Source organism: Syngnathus acus, chromosome 8 (genome assembly GCF_901709675.1).
Source record: "Syngnathus acus chromosome 8, fSynAcu1.2, whole genome shotgun sequence".
In the NCBI taxonomy this organism is placed as follows: Eukaryota; Metazoa; Chordata; class Actinopteri; order Syngnathiformes; family Syngnathidae; genus Syngnathus; species Syngnathus acus.
The window spans coordinates 3,651,027-3,674,366 of record NC_051093.1 but is presented as its reverse complement, the minus strand read 5'-3'; the positions used below and the strand labels follow the sequence as shown (position 1 = coordinate 3,674,366).

General features: G+C 43.7%; 5 protein-coding genes and 2 long non-coding RNA genes across 10 annotated transcripts in view; 4 read left to right on the top strand and 3 right to left on the bottom strand.

Moving 5' to 3' along the window:
* The first annotated feature begins 150 nt into the window (after positions 1–150).
* Positions 151–7,970, top strand: zc3h7a (zinc finger CCCH-type containing 7A). 2 transcript variants are annotated; one of them, XM_037257578.1, is made up of 23 exons: positions 151–313; positions 1,135–1,237; positions 1,350–1,389; positions 1,454–1,657; positions 2,076–2,234; positions 2,410–2,490; positions 3,678–3,731; positions 3,985–4,021; positions 4,122–4,450; positions 4,520–4,772; positions 4,889–4,917; positions 4,993–5,131; positions 5,209–5,367; positions 5,527–5,732; positions 5,803–5,903; positions 5,981–6,162; positions 6,242–6,315; positions 6,394–6,524; positions 6,601–6,706; positions 6,783–6,891; positions 6,971–7,104; positions 7,168–7,331; positions 7,431–7,970. In XM_037257578.1, exons 2-23 carry the CDS (start codon positions 1,167–1,169, stop codon positions 7,618–7,620), a joined length of 2,952 nt encoding a protein of 983 aa, XP_037113473.1. In that variant the 5' UTR covers positions 151–313; positions 1,135–1,166; the 3' UTR covers positions 7,621–7,970. The 2 variants fall into 2 exon arrangements, with proteins under 2 accessions (XP_037113473.1, XP_037113472.1); XM_037257577.1 differs by lacking the exon at positions 151–313 and adding an exon at positions 426–770.
* Positions 7,862–8,705, bottom strand: rmi2 (RecQ mediated genome instability 2). The gene is made up of 2 exons (XM_037257654.1): positions 8,318–8,705; positions 7,862–8,208 (listed from the first exon to the last, which is right to left on the bottom strand). Exons 1-2 carry the CDS (start codon positions 8,610–8,612, stop codon positions 8,024–8,026), a joined length of 480 nt encoding a protein of 159 aa, XP_037113549.1. The 5' UTR covers positions 8,613–8,705; the 3' UTR covers positions 7,862–8,023.
* Positions 8,706–11,048: 2,343 nt separating this feature from the next.
* Positions 11,049–14,212, bottom strand: ubfd1 (ubiquitin family domain containing 1). 2 transcript variants are annotated; one of them, XM_037257634.1, is made up of 7 exons: positions 14,050–14,212; positions 12,614–12,898; positions 12,334–12,542; positions 12,156–12,221; positions 11,972–12,077; positions 11,817–11,899; positions 11,049–11,503 (listed from the first exon to the last, which is right to left on the bottom strand). In XM_037257634.1, exons 1-7 carry the CDS (start codon positions 14,195–14,197, stop codon positions 11,393–11,395), a joined length of 1,008 nt encoding a protein of 335 aa, XP_037113529.1. In that variant the 5' UTR covers positions 14,198–14,212; the 3' UTR covers positions 11,049–11,392. The 2 variants fall into 2 exon arrangements, with proteins under 2 accessions (XP_037113529.1, XP_037113530.1); XM_037257635.1 differs by lacking the exon at positions 14,050–14,212 and adding an exon at positions 13,671–13,776 and having other exon boundaries at positions 11,059–11,503.
* A 236-nt stretch (positions 14,213–14,448) lies between these two features.
* Positions 14,449–19,238, top strand: LOC119126369 (UNC93-like protein MFSD11). Its single transcript, XM_037257606.1, has 13 exons — positions 14,449–14,792; positions 15,293–15,348; positions 15,427–15,534; positions 15,620–15,699; positions 16,514–16,610; positions 16,704–16,762; positions 16,876–17,023; positions 17,112–17,161; positions 17,343–17,408; positions 17,483–17,608; positions 17,737–17,911; positions 18,143–18,278; positions 18,545–19,238. The coding sequence occupies exons 1-13, from the start codon at positions 14,703–14,705 to the stop codon at positions 18,701–18,703; spliced, it is 1,350 nt and encodes a 449-aa protein (XP_037113501.1). The 5' UTR covers positions 14,449–14,702; the 3' UTR covers positions 18,704–19,238.
* Positions 18,451–23,076, bottom strand: kdm8 (lysine (K)-specific demethylase 8). Its single transcript, XM_037257621.1, has 9 exons — positions 22,858–23,076; positions 22,007–22,477; positions 21,754–21,926; positions 21,195–21,327; positions 21,044–21,112; positions 20,775–20,924; positions 20,609–20,701; positions 20,317–20,507; positions 18,451–18,703 (listed from the first exon to the last, which is right to left on the bottom strand). Exons 2-8 carry the CDS (start codon positions 22,463–22,465, stop codon positions 20,343–20,345), a joined length of 1,242 nt encoding a protein of 413 aa, XP_037113516.1. The 5' UTR covers positions 22,466–22,477; positions 22,858–23,076; the 3' UTR covers positions 18,451–18,703; positions 20,317–20,342.
* Positions 20,421–20,958, top strand: LOC119126402. Its single transcript, XR_005098647.1, has 2 exons — positions 20,421–20,527; positions 20,752–20,958. It is a non-coding gene; the product is annotated as an uncharacterized LOC119126402 (long non-coding RNA).
* Positions 22,363–23,340, top strand: part of LOC119126399 — a 155,263-nt gene continuing 154,285 nt past the window's right edge. Inside the window, exon 1 of one of the 2 annotated variants that reach the window (XR_005098639.1) lies at positions 22,363–22,497. This is a non-coding gene — a long non-coding RNA (uncharacterized LOC119126399). The remainder of the gene's footprint in view (positions 22,498–23,340) is intronic. The other variant, XR_005098640.1, reaches the window with a different exon arrangement.

Below are 23,340 nucleotides of genomic sequence, written 5' to 3'. Positions count from 1 at the left end.
CTTTATTGTATTGAATTTTTTTTTAAAAAACATCGGAAAAAATGGCCCATTCTAAAACTTTTGACAAGTAGAGCACTCGTAATAGAACTAGTACTTCGTCCCTTCGCCAGAGGGGTCAGTATTTTGCCGAAGTTGAACGCACTTGTTGTTTATTCAGTAACGAAGAAGAACGAGCTAAAGGCGGCCCTTTAGCAGTGCTACACATTTAGCCTATTTTGTAAACATATTTTTTTCCCAGCGAAATCGAAACTTTGCTCTTTCCTTATCGGATGTTGCTGGATTTGAGGATTGTTTTGCTGATACCTCCATTCAAGTAAGTGTACACTGTTGCGAGGGATAAACAGTTTGGGATGTTTGCCGAACCCCCTCCCAAAAAAGGAAAGAAAATGAATGATGGAAGAAGTCGCTATTGTCTGCGTAGGAGAAACTAGTTAAACTTGGGGCATGTCTTTGTTTTCTCGGCGTCCAGTCGAGAATCTCTGCCAGGTAGCAAGCACCAAGATGCTAGTGACGTCCGGGTTAGTAAACGCGTGCGTTTCCCAATCAAGATTCCCAATTGTAGTGTAACATTGTGCCATGAGAGCACAACTGCTAACCACAAATATACAGCGGTGGTGGGGGTACCACACGTGCGCCAATGTCATGCGTCCATCATCGGACACGTCCGTTTACGAGCCGCCGTGTGGATGCCCCAGCGTACCGAATGAAACAAATAGTGGCTCGGACGAAACGTCAGCCTGATGCCGTGGAGAACAACAACCCCGCTGACGGTTTGTTACTCCGAAACGTCTTCCCCCGAATAAAGTATAAGGTGGCACCTTATCATGAGACAGACCTGTCCCGACCACTGTCTTTCCACCCCATTAACTGTCATGAATTTTACCCAAACATTAATCGGTTAATGAAAAAGTCACGCCGATTCACACGGTGCTTTACTGAACTTTTGATTTGTGCCCAACACGTCATTGGTATTTCAGTTCCGCATGACGCTCGTGACGTAATTTTAAATACAGAAGTAATTGACAGAACAAAAGTGAAAAATCTAAAAAAATTGTGCCAATCACTAAGCCTTTGTGCTGAATCATAATGGAGGATCTATGCTGGCGCACTTTACCAATTTGTGTTATTTCCCAGACACTGACACCCAACAAGAAGAGTACGTAGTCATGTCTGGATTGGATCCGCTTGACAGAAAGAGTCGTTGGCAGCAGATTCAGAAAGGACTACAGTTTATCCAGTAAGTGTGAACAGCCAACGTTCCCATTTTAGCTGGACGCTGTCTAAAAATGGAAATCTGGAGTACAAATCAGTTTAAATGTCATCATAACATCACCCTCTTTTGCTTGCAGATCAACACTACCCTATCCTGGAAGTCAAGATCATTATGAAGTAAGATATAAAGCTATCTGTGTTATCAAACCTGAGTATATATGAAAATTGTCTGTCTTTCTAGGTGTTCATTAAAGATCTTGTTCAGAATCTTTTCGGAGAAGGCAACGATGTGTTTAAAGAAGGCGACTGGACGAAAGCAATCGAGATGTACACAGAAGCTTTGGATGTAGCCGCTTATGCCGAGTCGGAGGCAGTCACCGTGACAACGGGTGTATTGGAGAAGCTTTATGCAAATCGAGCCGCCGCGTGCCTAAACATGAATCCGGTGAGTTGCTTTCGCTTTGTCCGTCTGGAAACTCCCCAGTAGGTGTCCATGACTAAATCGGAAGCGCTTAAGGAAAAGAGTAAAATGGAAATGTTTGCTTTATTTTACCTTTAAAATGGAGGTGGGGGAGGGGAACATAGCCAATCTTGGCCAACAGCCTCTCTCTGTTCCAAGATTTCACACTTTCTTGTGATGAAAGCGTCACTGAAGTCGCCTCGTGTTCGGGAAGTGAGCCCTTCTTTTGAATGCGGCGTGTTAAATCCCGCGGAATGATGTCATTTGCAGACAACTTGTCTTTTTTGCACAAAAGAACAACCTGTTCCTCTTCATGAATTGCAAAGTGGCAGTAAAAGCGCTCCCTTATCTGTGTGTTTATCATCAGCCTACCTTTTCTTTGACCACTATATCTCTTTTGCAGGGATTGTACGATCTCGCGCTGGAAGACTGTGAAAAGGCCCTGCAACTGAATGAGGGCAACTATAAAGCGCTGTACAGAAAGGCCAAGTCGCTAAAGGAGATGGGGAGGCATCAAGAGGCCTACGACGCAGTGGCCAAATGCTCGCTAGCTGTGCCTCAGGTAAGTTTCAAGCTTAATAAATGAGCAATCTCAACAATGTGGGTTCTCATCTACACCTGTTCATAAAAAGTAAACGGGGATGTTTTTTTTTTTTTTTATAATTTAGTCGAGCAAATGATTAAAAGCAAGAGGCACTGCTACAGCTCTTGGGTCAAAATGTATTTTCTCTTGTCAGGATCCCAGCGTTACACTACTGACTCAGGACCTCGCCAAAATGTTAGGACTGAAAATTCGTAAAGCGTACGTCAGGACAAAGGTAAGTGTGGCCCGGCCTCCTGAGTTGCCCTCACTTTTGTTTTCATGCTCAAATCTGAACTCAGCAGTTGAGCACCTCAGTGTAGACCAGCGGTGGCCAACCCGCGGCTCGCGAGCCGCATGCGGCTTTTTGGCTGGCTTCATGCGGCTCTTTTACGTTCATATCAACATTTGTGTTTATTTTTCGTGCGTATTTGCTTCACTTGAGTTCAATATGGTATTTTGGTCAAACGCGCATGCGCGTGAGGTGAAATCCCGCAAAGGAGGAGGGACAAACAGAGCGATTGGTTTTGCTGGCTTTTTAATGAATGGCGACTGACTACGGGGGCCCATTAGGTCCAGAAAAGCTGACAAGACGCTTGCCAAAATGGCAAGGAAAAAATGCACAGCTAAACGAATATATGACGATGAACACAGGACGTTTTTAACAGAGTTAAAGTTGTTTTTTGTTGAACGCTATGGCAAGCCATTCTGCCTGAAATGTCGGACGTCATTGGCGCATTTAAAAGCTTCAAATGGTCAGCGCCACTTCAGCTCACTTCATGCCAATATCGATAAGGACTTTGCAAAAGGGACTGAATTTCGCAAGCACAAGTTTGGAGACTTTGAAAAGTCAGGCAGAAAAATAGGTACAGTTTTCCAAAATAATTACGAAGCACTCAGAGACTGTCACACTTGCATTGTTTCAACTGGCTTGGAACATTGCACGGGCTAAAAAGCCATACAATGAAGTGGAGTTCGTTAAAATATTGCCTCAGTGACGTTATTGAAATCTTGTCTCCTGAAAACGACAAACCAAAACGAATGGTCTGTCCCGCCACACATAGTAAGTGAAAAAACGTATGTTTTTGTTTGTGGAATTTGTTGAACTGAGAGTTTGTCTGTGTGAGACAATGCACACAATGTTCATTGTTGAAAATGTGGTCTTTGGTCTGTGGTTTTAGTACTGTAGGAGTCAATTTGTCATTATCATGTTGGTGCGTGACATAATGTCACACAATAAATTTGGCTGAGCAGAGGGGTGTGTGTGTGTGTGTGTGGGGGGGGGTTCATGTGTGGGGTTCATGTGTGCTCATGTGTATGATGTGGCTCTTTGCGATGACACAGTAAAAAAATGTGGCTCTTAGTCTCTGACTGGTTGGCCACCCCTGGTGTAGACTATATGATTCATATATGGCTATTTTACAGCCGGCCTTGAATGTATTGCGGGGATCGAGTCATCAGGATGCCGCTTGTGACCAGGTAAGAAGCCTAAAGCGCACAATACATGTCAGTTTCATATGTTGAAACTTTATGTATGGCTAGAGACTGACACCTTTATTTGTTTAGTTGATTGCCCTCCACCACCCCAAAAAAATGACCAGTAGCATTTTGTTTTTGGCAATATTCCAACATGAGTTAGCTTCAGTGACTTTCATTGATTTATATACCGTCCACGGTTGTACTTAAAGTCTGTCTTGCCAACAAATGCAAATTTTCATCTGCACTTGTTCAGGCGTCCCACAACTCTTCAGTTGAAGAAATAGAAATTGGTAAGTGTTCAAATGACCATAACACTTGATAGAAAATAAAAAGTGATTCTTTTTCCCTTATGTTTATTTAAAAAACAATTTTTTTTATATATATATATAGAAGTACCGGAGTTGTTACCAGTCAGCAGCAGTGTTGCGGTGGCCGCACCGGTCCACGCTCCGCTGCTAAACGGCAGCACAACGGTAGATGAGCTCCGGCTCCCCAGCGGCATCCCATCGAAGACGGTGTCAGAGCCTCCGGGCTTTGAGTCGTTATCCCTTCCCGTGTCTTCGGCCTCGTCCGCGCCCCTCGCCGTAAACATCTTCATGAACGGCTCTCAGACAAATCCGCCTCATACGCTACTGGAGACCAGCCAAGACTTAGAGCAGGACATCATCGGTAACGACCTTGACGACCTGCTGGACCAGGCGGGCCCGGAGATGTCTATGGTTAGTGTGCCGAAATGACTCCGCCCACTTCGAGTTTGGTCAGTAACTCATTTGTTTCTGTCCCCTCAGGGCATGCCCACGATGAAGCGCCCTCTTCCTTTGCCAGCCAGCATGCCCTCGGCCAACTCCATGTCGAATCCTTCTTTCCTTATGCCGCCTCATATGAACCCTTTCCTAGCCAGCGCTCAGCAATGCACTGTCAATCTTCCGCCGCTTTACCACCAGTTAGGTTCCAGCACCTATTTTGGGATGGACACTTTTGGGACCTTGCCGCAGCCCCTTAACACGCTGGATAGCCTTTCCTTATCGGAACTTAAAACAGGTACGATTACTCACCCTTCCCTCTATTTCCACCCCTTTCTCCAAAAATAGGACCTCATTTCATACTGATTGCACCTCTACTTTGACTTTTTAAGTGAAATGCTTGTTCATTTTCAGATTATTCTTCAAATACCTTCATGCCACAGGTAATTGTTATCCGCCGCTCGTATGACGTCACAACAGTGCCGACATTTTCACTTTCAACCTTATGTCGCACGCAGCTGAGCAACAGCGAAGCTCCGACGGGAATGGCTGTGGGCATGCCCGAGGTGAAGGGCGCTTCAGTCGGCCTTACCAAGAACCCGTTAGCCGAAACTCACGAGTTCAAACAGGCGTGTTCCCTCTGCTACATCAGAACAGGTGAGGAGCGCGTTGTCGCCATGTGCTGAGAGGAACCACGATAGCCATCTGATGTGGAATGTGCTTCCCCCTGGCAGGAAGCAGCGTGTTGGATTACACGCTCCATACCGACGAGCACAAATGTAAAAAGGACGTTCTACTGGGCAGACTCAAACATTCCCTTGATAAAAAATGGAAGCTCATTCGGCCCAGACCGACCAAAACGCAATACGTCGGACCTTATTACATTTGCAAAGGTACAATTGCTTCTTCAGAAGCTTTTTTGATTTGATTTGTTTATTTCAGCAAGTACATAATCACATTATGTTTTCACATGACTAGTTGAAACGGGTTGAAGCAATTCTGCTTCCAACAGTATTTTTGGCACTTTTGTTTTTTTTCCCCTCTCCATCCAGAGGTTGCTGCCGGAACCGATTGTGTCTATCCGGGTCACTGCACGTTTGCGTACTGTCAGGAGGAAATTGATGTTTGGACGCTGGAGCGGATAGGCCTTATATCCCGGGAAAATCTCTTCGACCCTTTCGGGCCCAGCTCCAGCATGATGCTGACCGTGGCCAAGATTTTACAAGAACACCCTGAAATATTTGTCTTTTTGTGCGGAGTGAGTAGACTCCGTCATGTTCAACGCGGCGCAGTTTGAAAGCAGACCCAACACACAGTTTTGTCTTCAGGTGTGTTTTGATCACAAACCTCGAATCATCAGCAAAACCAGCAAAGATAACCCGACGCTTTGCTCCCACCCAGTAACCAAGCACGACTTTGAGAAACACAAGTAAAGTTCTCGGCGGGCGCTCTTCATCCAGAGCAAAAACGGCTCTGCGTCATTGATTCGCTCTGTTTTCCCGCTAGGTGCCTGGTGCACATCTTGAAGGACAGCACAGTGCGATATTCCAAAATCCGAATGCTGAATCCCCTGGGCCAGCTAGACCTGTGTCGACACGAAGTGCGCTACGGCTGCGTGAGGGAGGACGAGTGCTTCTACGCTCACAGCCTCATCGAGCTCAAGGTTTGGATGCTGCAGCACCAACGACGTAAGATTCTTCTATTCATATTAATAAAAAAAAAAAGTATAAGTAATTAGGTTTGATCAAAGCTGTATGTATCACGCAGGCATCAGTCATGAAAGTATTGTTGAAGAGGCCACCGTGTTTTGGAACACCAATATTGCACGACAGGGCGGACGGGTAACACTTAACGTTCTCACGTTGATTCTACTTCTGTCGTTCAAAGAAAGACTTTGAATGTTTCCTTCCTGTGATCAGTTTTCAGGACAAAAAAGGTTCGGGCCTCAAAATTTGAAGATGATGTTTGTTTGTAGCCAGTGTTGGAGAAACGGGCAACTAAGCGAAGCAGACAAGAATAAAAAATATTGCTCAGCCAAGGCGAGGCACACGTAAGTTGAGGTGTGGGCAGGCGGTAGGACCATTGCATGGTGCTCAGCAACTTTTTTTTTTTTTTTTTTAATACAGGTGGGCCAAAGACAAACGTGTGGTTCTTATAAGCTCCAATGAAAGAAAAAAATGGACCACGGTTCGAGCCCTTCCCACCAAAAAGCCAATTCCGGCTCAGTTTGAGGTACATTTCAAACAATAATGAGATCTTAATATATATGGATAAAAAAAAAACACAATTTTGTCTGCCTTTTTCTCAGATTTGCATGCATGTGGCATCCGGCAAGAAGTGTCAATATGTGGGCAATTGCACGTTCGCTCACAGCACAGAGGAGCGAGATCTTTGGACCTTCATGAAGGAAAACAACAGTGAGTCCCCCTCCTTTCCTGCAGAATTGTAACGGCTGACCCGACGCCTCGCTAGCGAACGTGTCTCGTGCTCACCCAGTCGCAGATGCCGATCAGCTTTACGACAAGTGGCTTCAATCTCAGAAGGCCGACTGGGCCGAGGAGACCGCCAACGTCTCTGTGAGGGAGAACGGCAAGCCCATCCAAATGCCCACAGATTATATGGAAGAAGTGGTGAGTCTGGGAAATTGTAAATGACGTGGATGACTAAGCGAGGTACCTGCGCGCTCTTTGCAGGCCGGCAACCACTGCTGGCTGTGCGGTAAGAACTGCAACAGCGAGAAGCAGTGGCAGCAGCACATCACCTCGGAAAAACACAAAGAGCGAGTCTTCACCTCAGAGGACGACCATAACTGCTGGCAGTACCGATTTCCCACCGGGACTTTCAAAGTCTGCGAGAGGTAAGCTGTGCTGGGGACATTCTGACTTTTGGGATGGCTCGACATGTTTTGGCTTCAGGCTGTCTACGCGAACTGACGCTCGGTGGTGTGTCGGGACAGGTTCAACATCGGGACGTGCACAGAGGACGACGCGTGCAAGCTAGCCCACGGCGAGCAGGAGCTGCGGGAGTGGATGGAGCGGCGGGAAGTGCTTTTGATGAAATTGGCCAAAGCTAGAAAAGATCACCTTATAGCACCCAATGACAATGATTTTGGCAAATATAGTTTTCTTCTTAAGGACATCAAGTAAATGGCATGAAGATCATGTGAAAAGAAGCTGTATACTCTCAACTCGAGGTGATCTCGAAGGTGTCCAGGAAGTCAGCCAGGATAGATTGCGGCATTATTTTCAAGCGGCGTCGAACCGGTTTGAAGACTATCGCCAATCGAACAAATGAAAGCGTTAATCGAGTTTTGCTATGCACCGCTCATGTGAAGAGGGTGATGTTAGTAGCACGCCGTAAAGCCTTTCTTTTTGACACTTTAACACACAGGTTTGACAGTTTATTTTAATTAATTGGCATTCAAAGGTCACAGATATCTCTGAAGGTTTCCACTATGAATACACCAAATAAAGCTCCTTTTGATTTTTTAAGGACATTTTATGTTTGTGTTAATTCATTCATTTGATAATCAAGGTGCCTGCGAGGTCTTCATTTCCAGCCGTCGGAGGCTGCACATCCACCGGCGACCAGCACACGCTGCAGGTCCTCCACTTCCAGCTTCCACATCGGTCTGTGCACCGCAGCGTGCTCAGAAAGGTCCGCCAGCTTCACGGCGCGCACCACCGGTTCCGGGGAGACGGCCTGGATGACGCCCATCACCATCACATATTTACCTTGGGAAGGGAGCAGGGATGTAAGAGTTATTATTTGTAGGCGCTTGAGTGTGTCACCAGAGAAAAAAAAAAGTTGCATGTCACGGGATCGGATCGATCATTTAATTACCCGACGACAAACACGGTTTCCCTCTGGGAATGCTCCCGACACCCTGGACTGTGAACGTGCCCGTCTCATCCATGAGCAGCACGGTGTTGAGCGCCAGCTTCACCTCCAGCACGGTGCCCTGCATCCATACCAGCGAGACCTGCAAAGAGCGATCCATGCCCAGCCTGACGACCCAGCCAGCCCCGGGCTCGCCGGAGCTCCCCCGCACCTCCGTCGCCGTCCTCAGCTGCCCGGAAAGGACCTTCACTGGCGGGGCGCGTTTCCTTTCACCGGCGGGATTGTCAGGTTTGTCCATTACGTCAAATTACATGTTGTCGTTTGTAAACATGAACGGAGCTTTTCATTTCCCCGCGTGAGGAAAGACTTCCGTATTATACGTCACGACTAGTGTTGGCTCGTGAGTGAACGATTCGTTCAAAAGAACGAAACTTTTCAGTGAACGAATAACTTCCTAAACTAATTCGTTCTTTTTTCAGTTCATATGACTTTAACCAGTCGGTGTCGGTAATGCGCATTGAAGCTGGTGCCACCTCGTCGTAAAACAAAACGAAGAAGAAAATACGCCCAACTATTGTTATCCAATATATCTACTGCAATTTCACATTAGATTGCTGGTTTGAAATTTACTTTTATTATCATTATTATTGTTATTATTTTAATAAACATTTATGTTAAAAATTGTCTGGTGTTTTATGCCTTGTTTTTATATTCGCCAATTAAAACATAAAAAGCAGACATTTGGTTAACTGCTTTATATGACAATATGTATGTGTTTTACGTTGTTATATGAGTTGGTGTCCCCCAAAACAACAAATGTCGAATGTCGGCATAACGGATTTTTTTTCAACCTTTTATTCAAACACAAACACATTCGGTATAATAACACCATCAACTACAATCCAACAAATACAAAATTAAAACATCAATGTCGGCATAACGTGTGTCGGCTGGCATAGCAGCAACGCTGTCTGTCACTCACTCGTGAATCTTCGCGAACGAACCTGAAAATGGCGGTGTACCAAATAGTGTCCGAATGACGTCACAGATCAAACAGCCAATTAGAAAGTGGGGGTGAGGGCGGGTGTGGCACTTTTCACTTTCATTTAAACTTTGACCATGATTTTTCCCTAATGAATTGGCCTGTTATTAGAACACCTGAAAATGGCGGTGTACCTAATGGAATGTCTAAGTGACGTCACAGATCAAACAGCCAATCAGAAAGTGGGGGTGAGGGCGAGTGTGGCACTTTTCACTTTCAGTTAAGCTTTGACCATGATTTTTCCCTAATGAAGTGGCCTGTTATTAGGTACACCTGAAAATGGCGGTGTACCTAATAGAGTGTCCGAATGACGTCACAGATCAAACAGCCAATCACAAAGTGGGGGTGAGTGCGGGTGTGGCACTTTTCACTTAAACCAGGGGTGTCGACCTCCAGTCCTCGAGGGGCCGCGTTCCAATATGTTTTCCAAGTTACCCTCGTTAAACACACCTGCGTGAAAAGACTTTGGTCATTTTCACGTTCTGCAGGAGCTAATACTTTTCACGCAGGTGCACTTAACGAGGGAATCACACGGACACTCCATTAGGTACACCGCCATTTTCAAGTGTACCTCATAACAGGCCACTTTATTAGGGAAATATCATGGTCAAAGGTCACAGGTGTCAAGCTCTAGTCCTCGGGGCCGCGTTCCAATATGTTTTCCAAGTTACCCTCGTTAAACACACCTGTGTGAAAAGATTTGGGTCATTTTCACGTTTTGCAGGAGCTAAAACTTTTCACGCAGGTGCACTTAACGAGGGAATCGTGGAAAACATGTTGGAATGCGGCCCGAGGACTGGAGTTTGACACCTGTGACCTTTGACCATGATATTTCTCTAATAAAGTGGCCTGTTATTAGGTACACTTGAAAACGGCGGTGTACCTAATGGAGTGTCCGAGTGACGTCACAGATCAAACAGCCAATCAGAAAGTGGGGGTGAGGGCGGGTGTGGCACTTTTCACTTTCCGTGAAGGTTTGACCATGATTTTTGATTATTTGATTTATTAAAAAAAAAAAAAAAAAAAAAAAAAAAAGGATCAGTGTGTGTGTTTGTGTGTGGGGGGGCAGACGATTCGTTGAACGATTCGTTAGAACGAATCTTTTGTGTGAACTGATTCTAAAGATTCAGTTCACTTAAAAGAACTGGAATTCACATCACTCGTCACTACCTCTGAGCCCCAAATTAAAAGCGCAATAAGCGTCGAGAATAGCAAAAGAAGTAGATTGACTTTTTTGGAAAATTAAATTTAGACACTTTTAAACAATAATCGCACTGTAAAGTGTGGATTTATGAAAAGGTAAAGCTTTTCAAAACCGTTTAATCTGAAAATGGAGGCGTTAACGGAAGTGACGTAACCATACCGGCCCCTTTTGGCAAGTACCCCCCCTCCCATTTTAAAACGGTGAACCCTGGACATCAGATTACTATTGTCTTTTTGGCAAGTGTAGCAAATTTTAACAGGTTCTCCATTTCCCAGATTTGCACGGGTGTACCAACTTTGGCACAGCAGCGTTCAAAACCTCGAAATCAAATCGGGGCATCCTTTATGTAATTTTGCATATTTTTTATTTGAATGTACTTGTTAAATTAAACGGTTGGTTTTAAATACCACACTTTGTAAGGCTTAACCTATTCATCCTGAAAAATGGCTGGATTTGCGGTTTGCAAAAAAATAAACACATTTAATTTCATTAAATAACTTTTATTTCTTTAAGAATAACAGAAGAAAAGTGTTAGCAATTTCTGTACAATTGTTTTGTTGTTTTTATCCCCTTGGATTTGTTGAAGCCCATCAGTGATCAACATGAGGGAGGGATGAGAAATGTTAACGCTACCACTTGTAGCGTATGTTCAAACTTAAAAAAAAAAAAGAAAAAAAAAAAAGACAATTTAAGTCCGTGGGCATCAGTCAAGTTCCTTCAGATAAGATGCCAGCAAGTTTCCTCAGCCTCTCTTCTTTCCCCAACTCCTCCTCTTAGTCCTCCTCTTCTGTCCCAGTCCATCATTGTCAAAAACAAAACTGTAAGAGGCACATTAGAAATACTGCCATTTCCCCAGGACTGTGTCTTTAATTGCATCCACGAACTGTGTGGGCACCCAGTAGACCCAATACTGAGACGCTTCTGTCGGACCCAGCTGGAACGCCTGCATGACACATGACAAATATTGATAGAAAGTCTTCACCCCCCCCCCCCCCCACTCAGCAAATGCCAAGTTTACGTTCAAATTAAACTAAGACAATTCCCTGCTGTGTATTTAAAAGAAACCACATAACGGTAAAGCTTAACATGACATTCCCGTAAGCTAAACGTGTCGGTAAAGTACCAGAGGCAAAATGTGTTCATTTTTGCCCGCATCATATGAGTGTCGGCGATGTATCCTTCCCTTCTTCATTGTCACAACTTTAAATAGGTCTCATCCGCAGCTCATAAAACGTTAAATACGAAGCAGCACTTACCATCATGTGATAGTCCTCGTGCTCTTCAATAGGCTCAGAAACCACATTTTTGATGGAGCCCATCGGGACTTTCTCTGTCCTCTCTGCACACAAAAAACAAAAACATTTAACAAAAAAACAACAAAGTGTCACCGTTAGCTTTTTGTGTGCTTCACCTTTCGTCCCGATCCACAGCTGATCCTGCTCCAGTTTGAATGTGAGTCTTACTTTTCCTCCGGACTTATTGTACATTCCGGATAAAGGCACCGTTGGTAGTCGCTCCTGCCGGTGGGGAGGGCCAAGATTTTCAAAAACATCACCATGACAGGAAAAACAAAACAAAACACCATGCACACTCACTTTTGTTCCTTTAATAGCCGGCATCACATCCTCAGGTTTACCTTTGTCAAGAACTTTCCTGTGTTGCTGAAATAAGAGCAAATATTTTTTCACACAAATTTCAAATGTCCTAATGTATACGTTTGGTTCTTGGACCATTTATTTAGACTAACGTGAGCGCTCGCTGTCCATGTCGAACCTTTTGCCTGCATAATGGCTCCTTCTTGTTCTCCTCGGCTTTGACCTCCTGCTGCATGACCTCTTTGGGCGTGCTGACGGCCAGCACGTCGTTTATGGTGGAGCCCACCACCATGATCTTGGCGCCGCTCGTTACCTTCATCTCCCGTAGCGTCTTGTCCTCTGGCACCAGGCCTTTGTACATCACCTTCTGCATAGCCGGCGGAAGGCCTGATGAATTGAAAGAAAACGTGTTGTGCTTGTTGAACGATAGTAGAAAAAGAGCAGGAAGAAATGGTCACCCGTGAGCGAATGGATTTTCTCCTTTAGTTTAGCGCCGGTACTATCCAGCCCGATCTTCAAGTCGTATTTGATCTTATTCCAGATGATCTTCAAGTCCACAGTCTCGCCCTCATCCTCGGTGGTGTCGTCTCCGTTGCTGATGCCTGAAGAGCCCTGAGTGGCGGCAGCGGCGCTTCCTGCGTCCGACATCGGTTCTGAGTCGCCTTTCTCCGTAGTGTCCACCAGAGGTGCGTCTTCCTCTTCTTCCTTTGGCTTTGCGTCCGTTTGCATTGTAACTTGACTTCCTGTCATTATGGAGGAAAATGTCATTCAATTTTCGATGGTGCTTGTTATTGGTGAATAGACTTTGGGTCAGCGGCGGGCATGACGTTAAAGTTTAGAGTCTCCAAATTTTGGAGTCTTGCATATGTAATATAGGAGGGGCACAAGATTCAAACCCTGAATACCAGAACAGTGCTTAACAGTTTCCAAACTGGAGTTTCAGAACCAGTTCATTCAAGCTATTTTAGTCAGTAAATAGATGAAACGTCACATACAATGTATTTAAATGAACAAAATTTCAATGATGTGGCGTAAAGAAATATTGTTTTTATTGCTGTGAGTGTATCTTGCTTTTAATCGTAGTTTCTCATTTGATTTTAATAAGTGGCTAACAAAAAAAAACACGCTTTTGGATTCCAAGCGCTGTATGACACAGCATCTTGCACTTTTCCACGAGTCTTCATCTATGTTAAACGGGTAACTTATTGACTATGACCACTTCGAGACTGTCACTTGAGTCCACTTACTTTGGGCCCTCTGATATGCAAAGTGAAACTACAGCGTGTGCGGCTCATTTTGCACTGGTTAGCAGTCACTGACGTTAGCTAGCTACTAACCTGCTGAAGAAACATGTCAAGATAAACTCGGACGAGGAGACGTGAATACCGAAAGACACAACCTTAACAGCTCTGGGCCCCAACGCGTCTATTAGCGGCGTGCGTTAATTCATCGATAGGCACAAAAATGGCTGTACGGTTACGAAGTAAATGTTGCTATATTCTGCTCAATACCTACCATCCTGGGTCGCCATGATGATTGTGTACAACCAGTGGAAACGTTCAGCGAGCCCAAGAGTGTATAGAGAGCAAGAGCGTTCCCATATTAATTAGGCCAATGTGGAATACGTTTACAGATGAGCTACCTTTTGTTTTGTTGCGATCTAAACAGGAAATATTTTCATGGTGCGTCATGATTAAATAACATGGGACCAAATATTCACTGCAAAATTGCAAACTATAGTTTCGTTGCAAGTTCGTTTTCTCGCGTGTGCCCAAAGGGATCATTTTAAATGAAATTGATTTGGAAGATATTTATTAGCTTTGGAATTTTTTTTAATGAGGGTGGAATTAAAATTGACTTTTATTGCAGTGTCTTCAGTGTGCTCGAAACTTGCCTTTCGCGAATGTTGCCAAGACGGAAAAGAGCGTTGGGAAATATCTCGCTTCGTCGATCTTCTTGGTTGTTGTGGCAGAGAAGCCAGACTCCAAGAGGTGGCACTTTCCTGGATTTCTATTGGTCCAAGTTTTCTTCTTCGTGTACATTTTAAACCACAGAAGTTACAATCACGTTTGTCGCCAACTATTGGTTGAAATGTGGACTAAGATTCCGTATAATTCTTTTCTGCATTGCATCAACAGTTTGTCGATCCTAAATGTGGATCCTCTGTTAAAAACAAGTTTGGAAAAATGTGTAGTTCCAGCGTTTCACCGCCAGACAGCAGCAGCACAGTGCAAGCAATATTCCACTCGCCAGGTACACGAAGAAGAACAGTTTAGGCTACCGTGGAGGGAAAACAAAAGTCCTCCAGAAGCAGAAAAAAAAAAAAAAAACTCCCGTAATTGAAGTCACAAGTTGACATGCACGCGTTGTTTGGCAGACTGACAAGAAGCTCACAATGCTGCCGCTATCGCCGCCTACTTCATTCGCGTTTTATTAACTCTACGCCACATTTATTTGGACCCTTTTCAAAAGTTTCTTCCGTGGAGTTCAGAGGGGTGAAGTCCATGAAATGTAGAGCGAAATCCCAGAGGGAGAGACCGAAGCACCATGGCAGACTGGAGGACTTTTAATGTGGTGGTTTTGGGCGTGGGATTCTTGTTCGTATTCACCGCCTTCACTACCTGTGGCAATATTGAAGTAAGTTTTGAACTTTTTTCTTTCCGTCGACGTTTATCGTTTTAAATATGTTTTATGGAAGAGGGAAGTGACATAAAATTTCATTTCAACGTACATTCTATGTTGTGTAGTTTAAATATGTTGGTTAGCAATTTGTATAATTAAAAAAATGGCTATTTACCCTAAAACATCATGTCCTTTACTTTTTGCTATATTGTTATTATTCCTTTTTGTGTATAACAAAATATTCCCCACTCTATACTTAAAACTTTTTTTTAAGAAAATGTTTCCTTCCTGGAATACATGTTTACATGCGGCCTTTCTAATGATATTTATGAATAGTTGTACCAAATTGTATGTATGCAGGAATAATGTCACTAAGTCAAAAAGCAAGCAACCAATCAGTGTCATGTGCTTCTCGTGCTCCCAATTTTGCTCACAAGTTCAATGAGTTCTGCTCTATTATAAAGAATTTCACAATGTAATAACATTAGGCTCCTTCCTTCTCTTCTTCTTTTTAGCAAACGGTGGTGAAAAGTCTGCGGAATGACACTTTCACAGGAAGTGGATACCACAGGTTGCTTAAATAATGAAATACTGCATATTTCCTATCAAATGTTGTCCTAATAATCACTGTCAATTGTATTTTTTGCAGTCTGGGCATCATTTATGGAGTCTTCTCGTTGTCCAATTTGGCAGCGCCCGCCGTGGTGTCGGTGGCGGGACCGAAGCTGACCATGTTTGTGAGCGGGTTGCTTTACAGGTACCACATCTGCCTGGCAGGAAGTCACGCCGAATGACTGCCGATCAATCTGTTGCTGATCACTGTTGTCGTCTTGCGCATCCAGTGGCTACGTTGCTGTCTTCATCGAGCCGTCCACCTGGTCCTTCTACCTGACGTCCGTGCTGATTGGCGTCGGGGCTGCCAGTAAGCTCTCCCCATCTCAAAATGATTTTTGATAAATCTTTCAAATCCATTTTACAATATAAATCACATCTAAACTATTGTATTGTCAAAGTATCTTTGTCAGGCAATTTTATAATTGTATAAATGTATTTTCTTTTCAAACCTAGCCTTTATTTTGTAAATTAATTTATTTGTTATTTATGTATTTATTTATTTCATTGTTAATGTCATTTATTTGAAAATATCCAGGTGAGTTGCTCTTTTTAATGTAGTTAAAATAATACAGGTTAATTTATTAATTTGTTTTTTATTCAAAACATCCTGCTCCATTTATTTTATTTCTTGTAGTTTATTAAATTTAAATCCAGCTCAATTGAATCATCTATTCTATTTGTAATTGGGTTGGTACATGAAATGCACAAGTATGAGGTAAAAACAAAGCTTCATGGGGAAAAATGAGGCAAGTTTTTTCATTCCCAGTTATGGATTACATTTGTGGGAAGCTGCAGGTGAATTAGACCTCATCTGCACGTGTCAGAATTTCAAGCAGCAGGCTTAAAAATAAATGTTATAAAAATAGGTGGTTAAATGGTTGGAGAGCATCAAGCCCACCACAAATACGAATCTTTGGAGAGGAAAAAGGTTTAGTGGGTCATGACGATTCCCTCTGGCGGTGTGCTGGGATTATATGTGTTGTTACCTAACAGCACATAAAAAATAATGTCACACTTGATACAGCCAATTAACTGCTCCCCCCCCCCCCCCCCCCCCCCACACACTCACATGACGCACACACACAGCTTCATTTCTTCTTTTTTTTCGGTTCCTGTTTCAGTGCTATGGACAGCTCAAGGGCAATTCCTTGTGGAGAACTCGGATGCTTCCACAATCAACAGGAACACGGGAATGTTCTGGGCTCTCCTGCAGTGCAGGTACTCACAAGAGAGGGTTAGCAAGTCAATTTTTTTTTTTTTTTTTTGCTTTTATACCAAAGATGTCAATGTTTATTCATCCTTTATTTGCAGTATGTTATTTGGCAATTTGTACATTTATCTGGAATGGAATGGAAGAACAGAAATACCAGGTAAATGTGTCATGCTTGTAATGAAAGATTTAAATAAATTAATTAATAAATAAATGATTTGATAGACAGATTGTGTTCAATAACTCTGGCCTTGTGGGTTTTTTCATGGTCAGACGGCAGCAGGAAGACAATCTTCCTCTCATTGCTGGTGGCCTCCATTGTGGGGACACTGTGCTTCTTGGCGCTGAGGAGGACTCTGCTGTTCGAGGAGGAGATGCTCTCCGAGGACGAAGGACAGGCCTTGCTCTCGACACACATGGTGTTAGTAGACTTTTTTTTTTTTCTCGGAGTGCTATTTTCATGTTTATCAGAAACACGTAACAAAGAAATCTGGTGACGTTATTTTTAGATACAAGCACAGAGCCAACACAGCCATAGAGGAGGTGAAGGCAGACTTCAGTAAGTCTATCGCCATGGTTACCTTAAAAAAAAAGTAACTTAATGTTGCTTAAAAACTTCATCTTAAAACCACGAGCAAATGGCAAAAAAATGTTGTATGACCTTGTCCATCAAAAGTGAGCATCATGGATGTTAGTGTACCTAATGAAGTGTCTATTAATAGCAATGTGTTCCTCCATAGAGACCATGCTGCAGCTTGTCAAGAGCAGAAACATCCTCCTCTTGAGTCCCTGCATGGCCTACAGCGGTGAGCGCTCCCCATCAGTATGCCGAGCGGCGCCTCCATCGGCCTTCTTTTTTAACTTTGTTCTCCCGGCGCAGGCCTGGAGCTGTCCTTCTACAGCGGCGTCTACGGGACATGCCTGGGAGCCACGGCGCAGTTCGGCCAGGCGGCAAAAGGCCTCATCGGCATCTCGGGCATGGTGCTGGGCGTGGGCGAAATCATAGGTTGGAAAGGCCAGCAGTCTTATTTTTTTGGATGTTCATAGGAAGCAATGTTTTTAATCTGATTGGCCAACACTCGGCCCATAATATCTCAGAGATGGACTTTGTGTGTTTTTCCTTGCGCTTGCCAGGGGGAGGCTTGTTTGGCTTGGTGTGCAAGAACAATCGCTTTAGACGCACCTCAGTGGTCTTCCTGGGAATGGTGGTGCACTTTGTGGCTTTCTATCTCATCTTTCTCAACATTCCTGACGATGCCCCTGTGGTCTTCGGCACCACCACCATCAAGAGCCCATTTCTCACTCCAAGGTGTGTAAGATGTTACAAGTTTGCAAAGGACCACCATGATGAAATACAGTAAAACAAAAACAAGGCTGTGTTTCTTTTCCTACAAAGCTAATTTCTTGAGCTGTTCTAAAGTTAAATACAACTGAATGCGTTGTTAATCTTAAAACAGCAAGCGGAGACTCCAGCTGCTTGGCGCGATATGAACATAAAGTGTAACTCCACATCAGTTGTGCTAATTTGTTTGGTTTGTAGCATGTCCATTGCCCTGCTGTGCAGCTTTCTGCTGGGTCTGGGAGACAGCTGCTTTAACACGCAGCTCTACAGCATCCTGGGTTGCATCTACGCGGAGCAAAGCACGCCCGCGTTCGCCATCTTTAAATTCGTACAGGTGACTAATCGCACATGTACTAGCGGAGGAGCATCTTAAAACGCAACAAAGTAATAATTTTGCTGAAGCAATATTAAGTTGCTGCTTGACTTCAGTGTTGCATGACAGCATTACACTGCCCCCCTGGTGGCTGAGGTGAGCAGCCAGAACAATGAATTGAATTTGCAGCATGGAATAATTATGGACAAACTATTTATTTCATCACATTTTAACAAAGCATGTTCTTACGCTATAGTTCAGTTTTTTCTTTCTCCTGTCTTGTCCAGTCGGTTTTCGCAGCCGTGGCATTCTTCTACAGCGGCGACACGCTGCTCACATGGCAACTCCTCCTGATGGTGGTGCTGGGCTTCAACGGCACGCTATGCTTCTTCGTGGCTGAGCGCATGCATGACGCCGACGCCATCTCCACTCATACCTTGGAGTAACTGGAGAGGAACAAAATAAACGGATACTGCGGACTGTGGAGAGCAAGCGGCTTTAAGGCACTGAAGGTTCTCTCATTTTTTAAATATTTTTTTTTAATGATACTTTTTCTTTCATCATCATGGTTGCAGCAGGAGCCCGCAGGGTCATTTACATCCAGAGTAAATGGCTTGATGCTGCACCTTGATGATGAGCGCTCATTAATACTCGAACAACACTCTTAAACAAAATGACTACTGCATCGCTTTAAGCTCAGATGGAACACTTTTTTTTTTTTGGAGAAGTGCCACTCCTTTGCCTTGATAAGTCATCTTTTTACAATTGGATTTGGCATCCCAAAGACTCTTTTCTGTGGTCGCAATTCATTTCTAACGTCGTGGAGTCTTAACTTTTCAAAATACTCACCCCAGATTGCTAACAAGCTAGCATTTGAAAATAAAAGTGTTTTATATTGTGCATCTCTATATTCATTTTGAGACAAATAAAAGCACTCTTATGCAGTTTTAGTGAATTTCTGGTAAAAAAAAAAAAAAAAAAGGCAAATATGAACTGGTTTACATCTGTGTTGCTTTTATTTTTTATACATTCAAATATAAATACACTGAAAAAATGTGTGAATATTTTATTTCCTGTGACTGATTGGGTGTACTTAATATTATTGACATGGCCCTTGTAGGAATTATAGCAGGTGAGTTGATGTTGCTGGTGTTTAAATGTTGTTAACTTTATTCAACACTTAAAACTCAATTATCACCAAATGAGAGGAATTTAATGGATTCGGCCATGAGTTGTTCAAAAGCATGTAGGCCATTAATCAAAACGTGGCGGACATGAAATGGGGGCAGAATAAGAGAGAAGACTACGAGGGTGATGGTGGTGGGGGGCTTACATTACTTCACAAGTAATTGAGTATTGATCACTTCATAATGAGAGTAAGCAGATTTGCGAGATCTGAAGTCAATTTTGCCACTTAACAAGCAATCCGGTTTGCGATGTTGAAGTCGCGCTTGAAAATTGAGAGACAGGACTGCATAAAAGTAGTAGGCATTATCTGAGTTCCTGGTGAGTATTGATCAAATGTTACAAGAATATTTGTAACCTGTATATTAATTAGCGAGAATTGGTCAAATAACAGTGATGCTAACAGTTGGGGCACAACCATATGGCAAGATAGCAACATGTTAACCTGAATTCAGTTGATCCTACTGACAACTGATCAAATGCTAATAGCTAATACGCAAATATTAATGACAAGATGTAAACTCGGGTTGCCGTTTCTGATTCATTAAATTCCAGTGTAGTAACATGAAGCAAGAGAGCAGCCTGTTTTCCCCCTCCTGCCCTATTTTCGCTTTACAGTTCTAATCATGCTAATAGTTGCGTTGCTGAAGTACAAAAATGAGGCATGAATGTGTGCGCACCCACGGGGGACGCTTCATTTATTCCTCCTCAGCTGTGACCCGCTTTAACCGGCAGCATGTTTAGCCGACGCTCCCTCATTTGCATGCATTATGCAAATAGGAACACCTGAGGATATTTGTCGGATTAAAAGGTTGAGAGCGCAATTAAACGAAACAATCCGTACAAAAAAAAACTGTTGAAAGTAGAATTAAACCTGAGATCATTTCATTTGGCATCGTTTCAGGACCACCAGAAGCTGACAGAAAAACTTTGCTCCAGGGAGCGTACGTAGTGCCAGTGTTGCACCGGGATGAAGAGCACGTCTCCGGGCCGCAGCACGCAATCCTGGTATGGAGCCTTGGAGAACTCTGGGAAGCGCTTCGTGTCGGGGTTCTCCACCTCCACCTGGGCCGAAAGAAAAAAAGGTTGGTGCTGTACAAATCAATCACTGAAATGACTGAGATGTGCTAGAAACTGGAAAGATTTTGTGATGATGCCAAGCCCACCTGGCTGGTGTTATGTAAGAGCTGAGACGGGTGCGGGTAGAGTTTGTCCGAGTCTTGGGGCGAGTACAAGCGGATGTATTTGCATCCCACCACCTGATAGGAACAAACAGATGACACGATATTAATTTACTACTCCATTTCAGGAAGCCTCCTGCTTTCGAGTTACCTGTGCCAGGAAGTTGTGCTGGGGATCCTGGTGGAGGGGCGAGACAGTGCCGGCGGGCCCGAACCAAGCATTGACCGTCACGTCCTCCTCGTCGCCGTCACCCAAGCAGCAGTAATCAGGCAAGCGAATGTCATCCTTCAACTCTGGTATCTGTGGCAACGGCAAAATTATTCTAACATACAACCCGAAAAGAATTTATTTTTTATTTGGCCATCTTTAACAAAAATAAATACAAATATGTTACTGATCATTTTATTTAGCTGCTCCACCTGTTCAAAGAGCTGATGCTGAGCTAGATAGCCGCAGACTGGTGTCGCCCCATCCGGACAGATGTCACTCTACCAAAAAAACCCCCAAAAAAACACACACACACATTAATTATCCGGAGGCGTGCAGTTAGAGCTTTTTGAATCCACTCACGCGTTTTAAAATATATCGGTCGATAAATTTGTTGAGCGTCATCAGCGTCTGGGACCATTCCTCGTCCGTGTACCTGGAGCCCACCTCCACGGGGACGGTGCGACACCCCGCCACTGACCTCAAGTATTCTAAGCTTTGGCAAAAGACAGGGAGGTGAGGGTGGGGGGGCGGGGATAATGACATTCTTCCTTTCAGATCAGTTTACACTTGAGCGCAGTGAAAAGGGAACTGTTTGGGGATGGAAATTGTCCATTAGACATCCTTCACTTTCGGACTCCTGCAGCTTTCCTCTCCACTCGCTCGGCTAAGTACACTTAGCTGCCTGACGAGTGCAAATCAGCCTGATTGCACGACTGTTTAATGGCGCTGAAGGGCCGATAACTGTTGCGCACGGAGACAGACGCCTGCACTTTTACTCGTTTTGCTTACTTCAAACTTGGAGGGTCACTTTTTTATCACGGGTGAATTTTTTTTTTTTTAAACTTATTCCATTCCATTTACTGTACTCGGGAGGCATCTGCCATTAAAACAAAAACAGAATAAACACGTCAATCTAAACCTCCAGGGGTGCTGGTTGAGGGCGGGCCAGTGATCGATGGTGCCCTCCAAGATGACCGCTTTGGTGGGGACCAGGTAGTTCTTCTGGAAACTCTCCAGAGATGGACATTTGACTCTAGGAATGGCCCGATGTTCCCCAATCGGTGGAACATTTGCCAGTGTCAATTTCAGCCTCTGTTGAAATAAAACCACAAGCACTTGTTCAAAGTGCCGCCCTGAAAAAAATGTTGCAGCTTTCATCCCAGATCATTGACCTTGGCCTCTGTATGCTCTGGCTCCTCCTCATTTCTGGTGTCTTTCTTGACTTCTTTCTGCAGAATCCCGACCAGAACTTGCAGTCGATCATCCATGATGGCGGCGCCCATGAGCAAGCCCATGTCACAGGTGTGGACGGCCTGCAGGAGGTCGTCCTCCGAAGGCTCTTCAGCGCACAAGGCGCACACCTTGAAGAGGCACCCGTACGAGTAGACACGGCGCCACTCCTTGTCCACGTGGCGCCACGTTCCCGTGTTGAGCTTCTCCCACGACACGTCCAAGACGATCTGAGCGTCGAGCAGGAGGCCAGCGGCAGGGGTGCCGCTGTAGAGTTGACGTCTGGATCTTCTCAGCATTTCCACCACGCTCGCCTCCACCTTGTCGCCAAAGTGCAGCGGGAAATGGTTCTCGTCTGGTGGAAGAACAGCGGAGATCTTGGGCCACAGCGGCGGCGTCATTGAGAAGAGGATCTGGGGAGCAGAATTTCAAGGTGAGCATAAGTGCATCCATCTTAAAGTAACACGAAGATATCCCTATATCCCTTTTTCCTTTTGCTTGCAACATATTTAATTGCATATCAACTAATTTTAAATCTACTCACATTACATTACATGTTAAATTGTCTTTACCCACCTATAAAACTAGTAATAGTTAGGTATGGATTTTTAATACAATGAAAGGCAGAAATGCAATACAACGTAAGTAATCTATATGCGAGTCAGTAATAGTAAAATATCATCATTTAAGTCTTACGCACAACTTTGACAGCAAGGCAGTTATTTAGCCATTAAACGTAACTTCAATCGTGACTTCAATTTGACTCTAAAATGTGAATAAAATGTATGGTTACCTTCCAAAACTATCGATCGGTGAAATACGCTGACGACGACATTAAAGGTGAAAGCAAAAATAAATATATAAATGCCCCAAAACACAAAACGTTAACTTAGGAACTATTTGGAATTAGTAGTGAGATAACGGTTGCAAAAAATCCTTAAATATCAGGTAAATGCATTCGGAGCGTTCTGTTGACGTGACGCGTGTGCGTCGACATAAATAGTCCGGGTGGAAACGATGACGACTCGGGAAAACATATGTTCCACTAGTACAAAATTATCAATTTCATTAAATACAATAATAAAAAGATTTAAATGAAAACATCATTAAATTTCATATTTTAAAATACGTTGGAATAATGTCATTTAATTCAATCAAAAACATTCCTCGTTTAACCACAAGGTAATTTATTTGAAAAACACTTTATACGTTATAAGTCATTTAAACTATGTAAATTAAAGATAAGTCATTTAATTAGTGTTATTATAGAGAGCAT

What these genes read in the sequence shown, in the direction of transcription:
- ubfd1 (XM_037257634.1), bottom strand. Translation starts at nt 14,197, where the DNA reads ATGTACACGAAGAAGAAAACTTGGACCAATAGAAATCCAGGAAAGTGC. An exon ending in CTTGGCAACATTCGCGAAAG is followed by an intron (nt 12,899 to 14,049) that starts GCAAGTTTCGAG and finishes CCATAATGACAG; the next exon opens with GAAGTCAAGTTACAATGCAA. An exon ending in AGCCATTATGCAGGCAAAAG is followed by an intron (nt 12,222 to 12,333) that starts GTTCGACATGGA and finishes CTCTTATTTCAG; the next exon opens with CAACACAGGAAAGTTCTTGA.
- zc3h7a (XM_037257577.1), top strand. Translation starts at nt 638, where the DNA reads ATGTCATGCGTCCATCATCGGACACGTCCGTTTACGAGCCGCCGTGTG. An exon ending in GCTCGCTAGCTGTGCCTCAG is followed by an intron (nt 2,235 to 2,409) that starts GTAAGTTTCAAG and finishes TTCTCTTGTCAG; the next exon opens with GATCCCAGCGTTACACTACT. An exon ending in CAATTCCGGCTCAGTTTGAG is followed by an intron (nt 6,707 to 6,782) that starts GTACATTTCAAA and finishes CCTTTTTCTCAG; the next exon opens with ATTTGCATGCATGTGGCATC.
- rmi2 (XM_037257654.1), bottom strand. Translation starts at nt 8,612, where the DNA reads ATGGACAAACCTGACAATCCCGCCGGTGAAAGGAAACGCGCCCCGCCA. An exon ending in GAAACCGTGTTTGTCGTCGG is followed by an intron (nt 8,209 to 8,317) that starts GTAATTAAATGA and finishes TCCCTTCCCAAG; the next exon opens with GTAAATATGTGATGGTGATG.
- kdm8 (XM_037257621.1), bottom strand. Translation starts at nt 22,465, where the DNA reads ATGACGCCGCCGCTGTGGCCCAAGATCTCCGCTGTTCTTCCACCAGAC. An exon ending in CTCAACCAGCACCCCTGGAG is followed by an intron (nt 21,328 to 21,753) that starts GTTTAGATTGAC and finishes CTTTTGCCAAAG; the next exon opens with CTTAGAATACTTGAGGTCAG. An exon ending in TCTTACATAACACCAGCCAG is followed by an intron (nt 20,508 to 20,608) that starts GTGGGCTTGGCA and finishes CTTTCGGCCCAG; the next exon opens with GTGGAGGTGGAGAACCCCGA.
- LOC119126369 (XM_037257606.1), top strand. Translation starts at nt 14,703, where the DNA reads ATGGCAGACTGGAGGACTTTTAATGTGGTGGTTTTGGGCGTGGGATTC. An exon ending in GTGAGCGGGTTGCTTTACAG is followed by an intron (nt 15,535 to 15,619) that starts GTACCACATCTG and finishes TTGCGCATCCAG; the next exon opens with TGGCTACGTTGCTGTCTTCA. An exon ending in GGGCGTGGGCGAAATCATAG is followed by an intron (nt 17,609 to 17,736) that starts GTTGGAAAGGCC and finishes TGCGCTTGCCAG; the next exon opens with GGGGAGGCTTGTTTGGCTTG.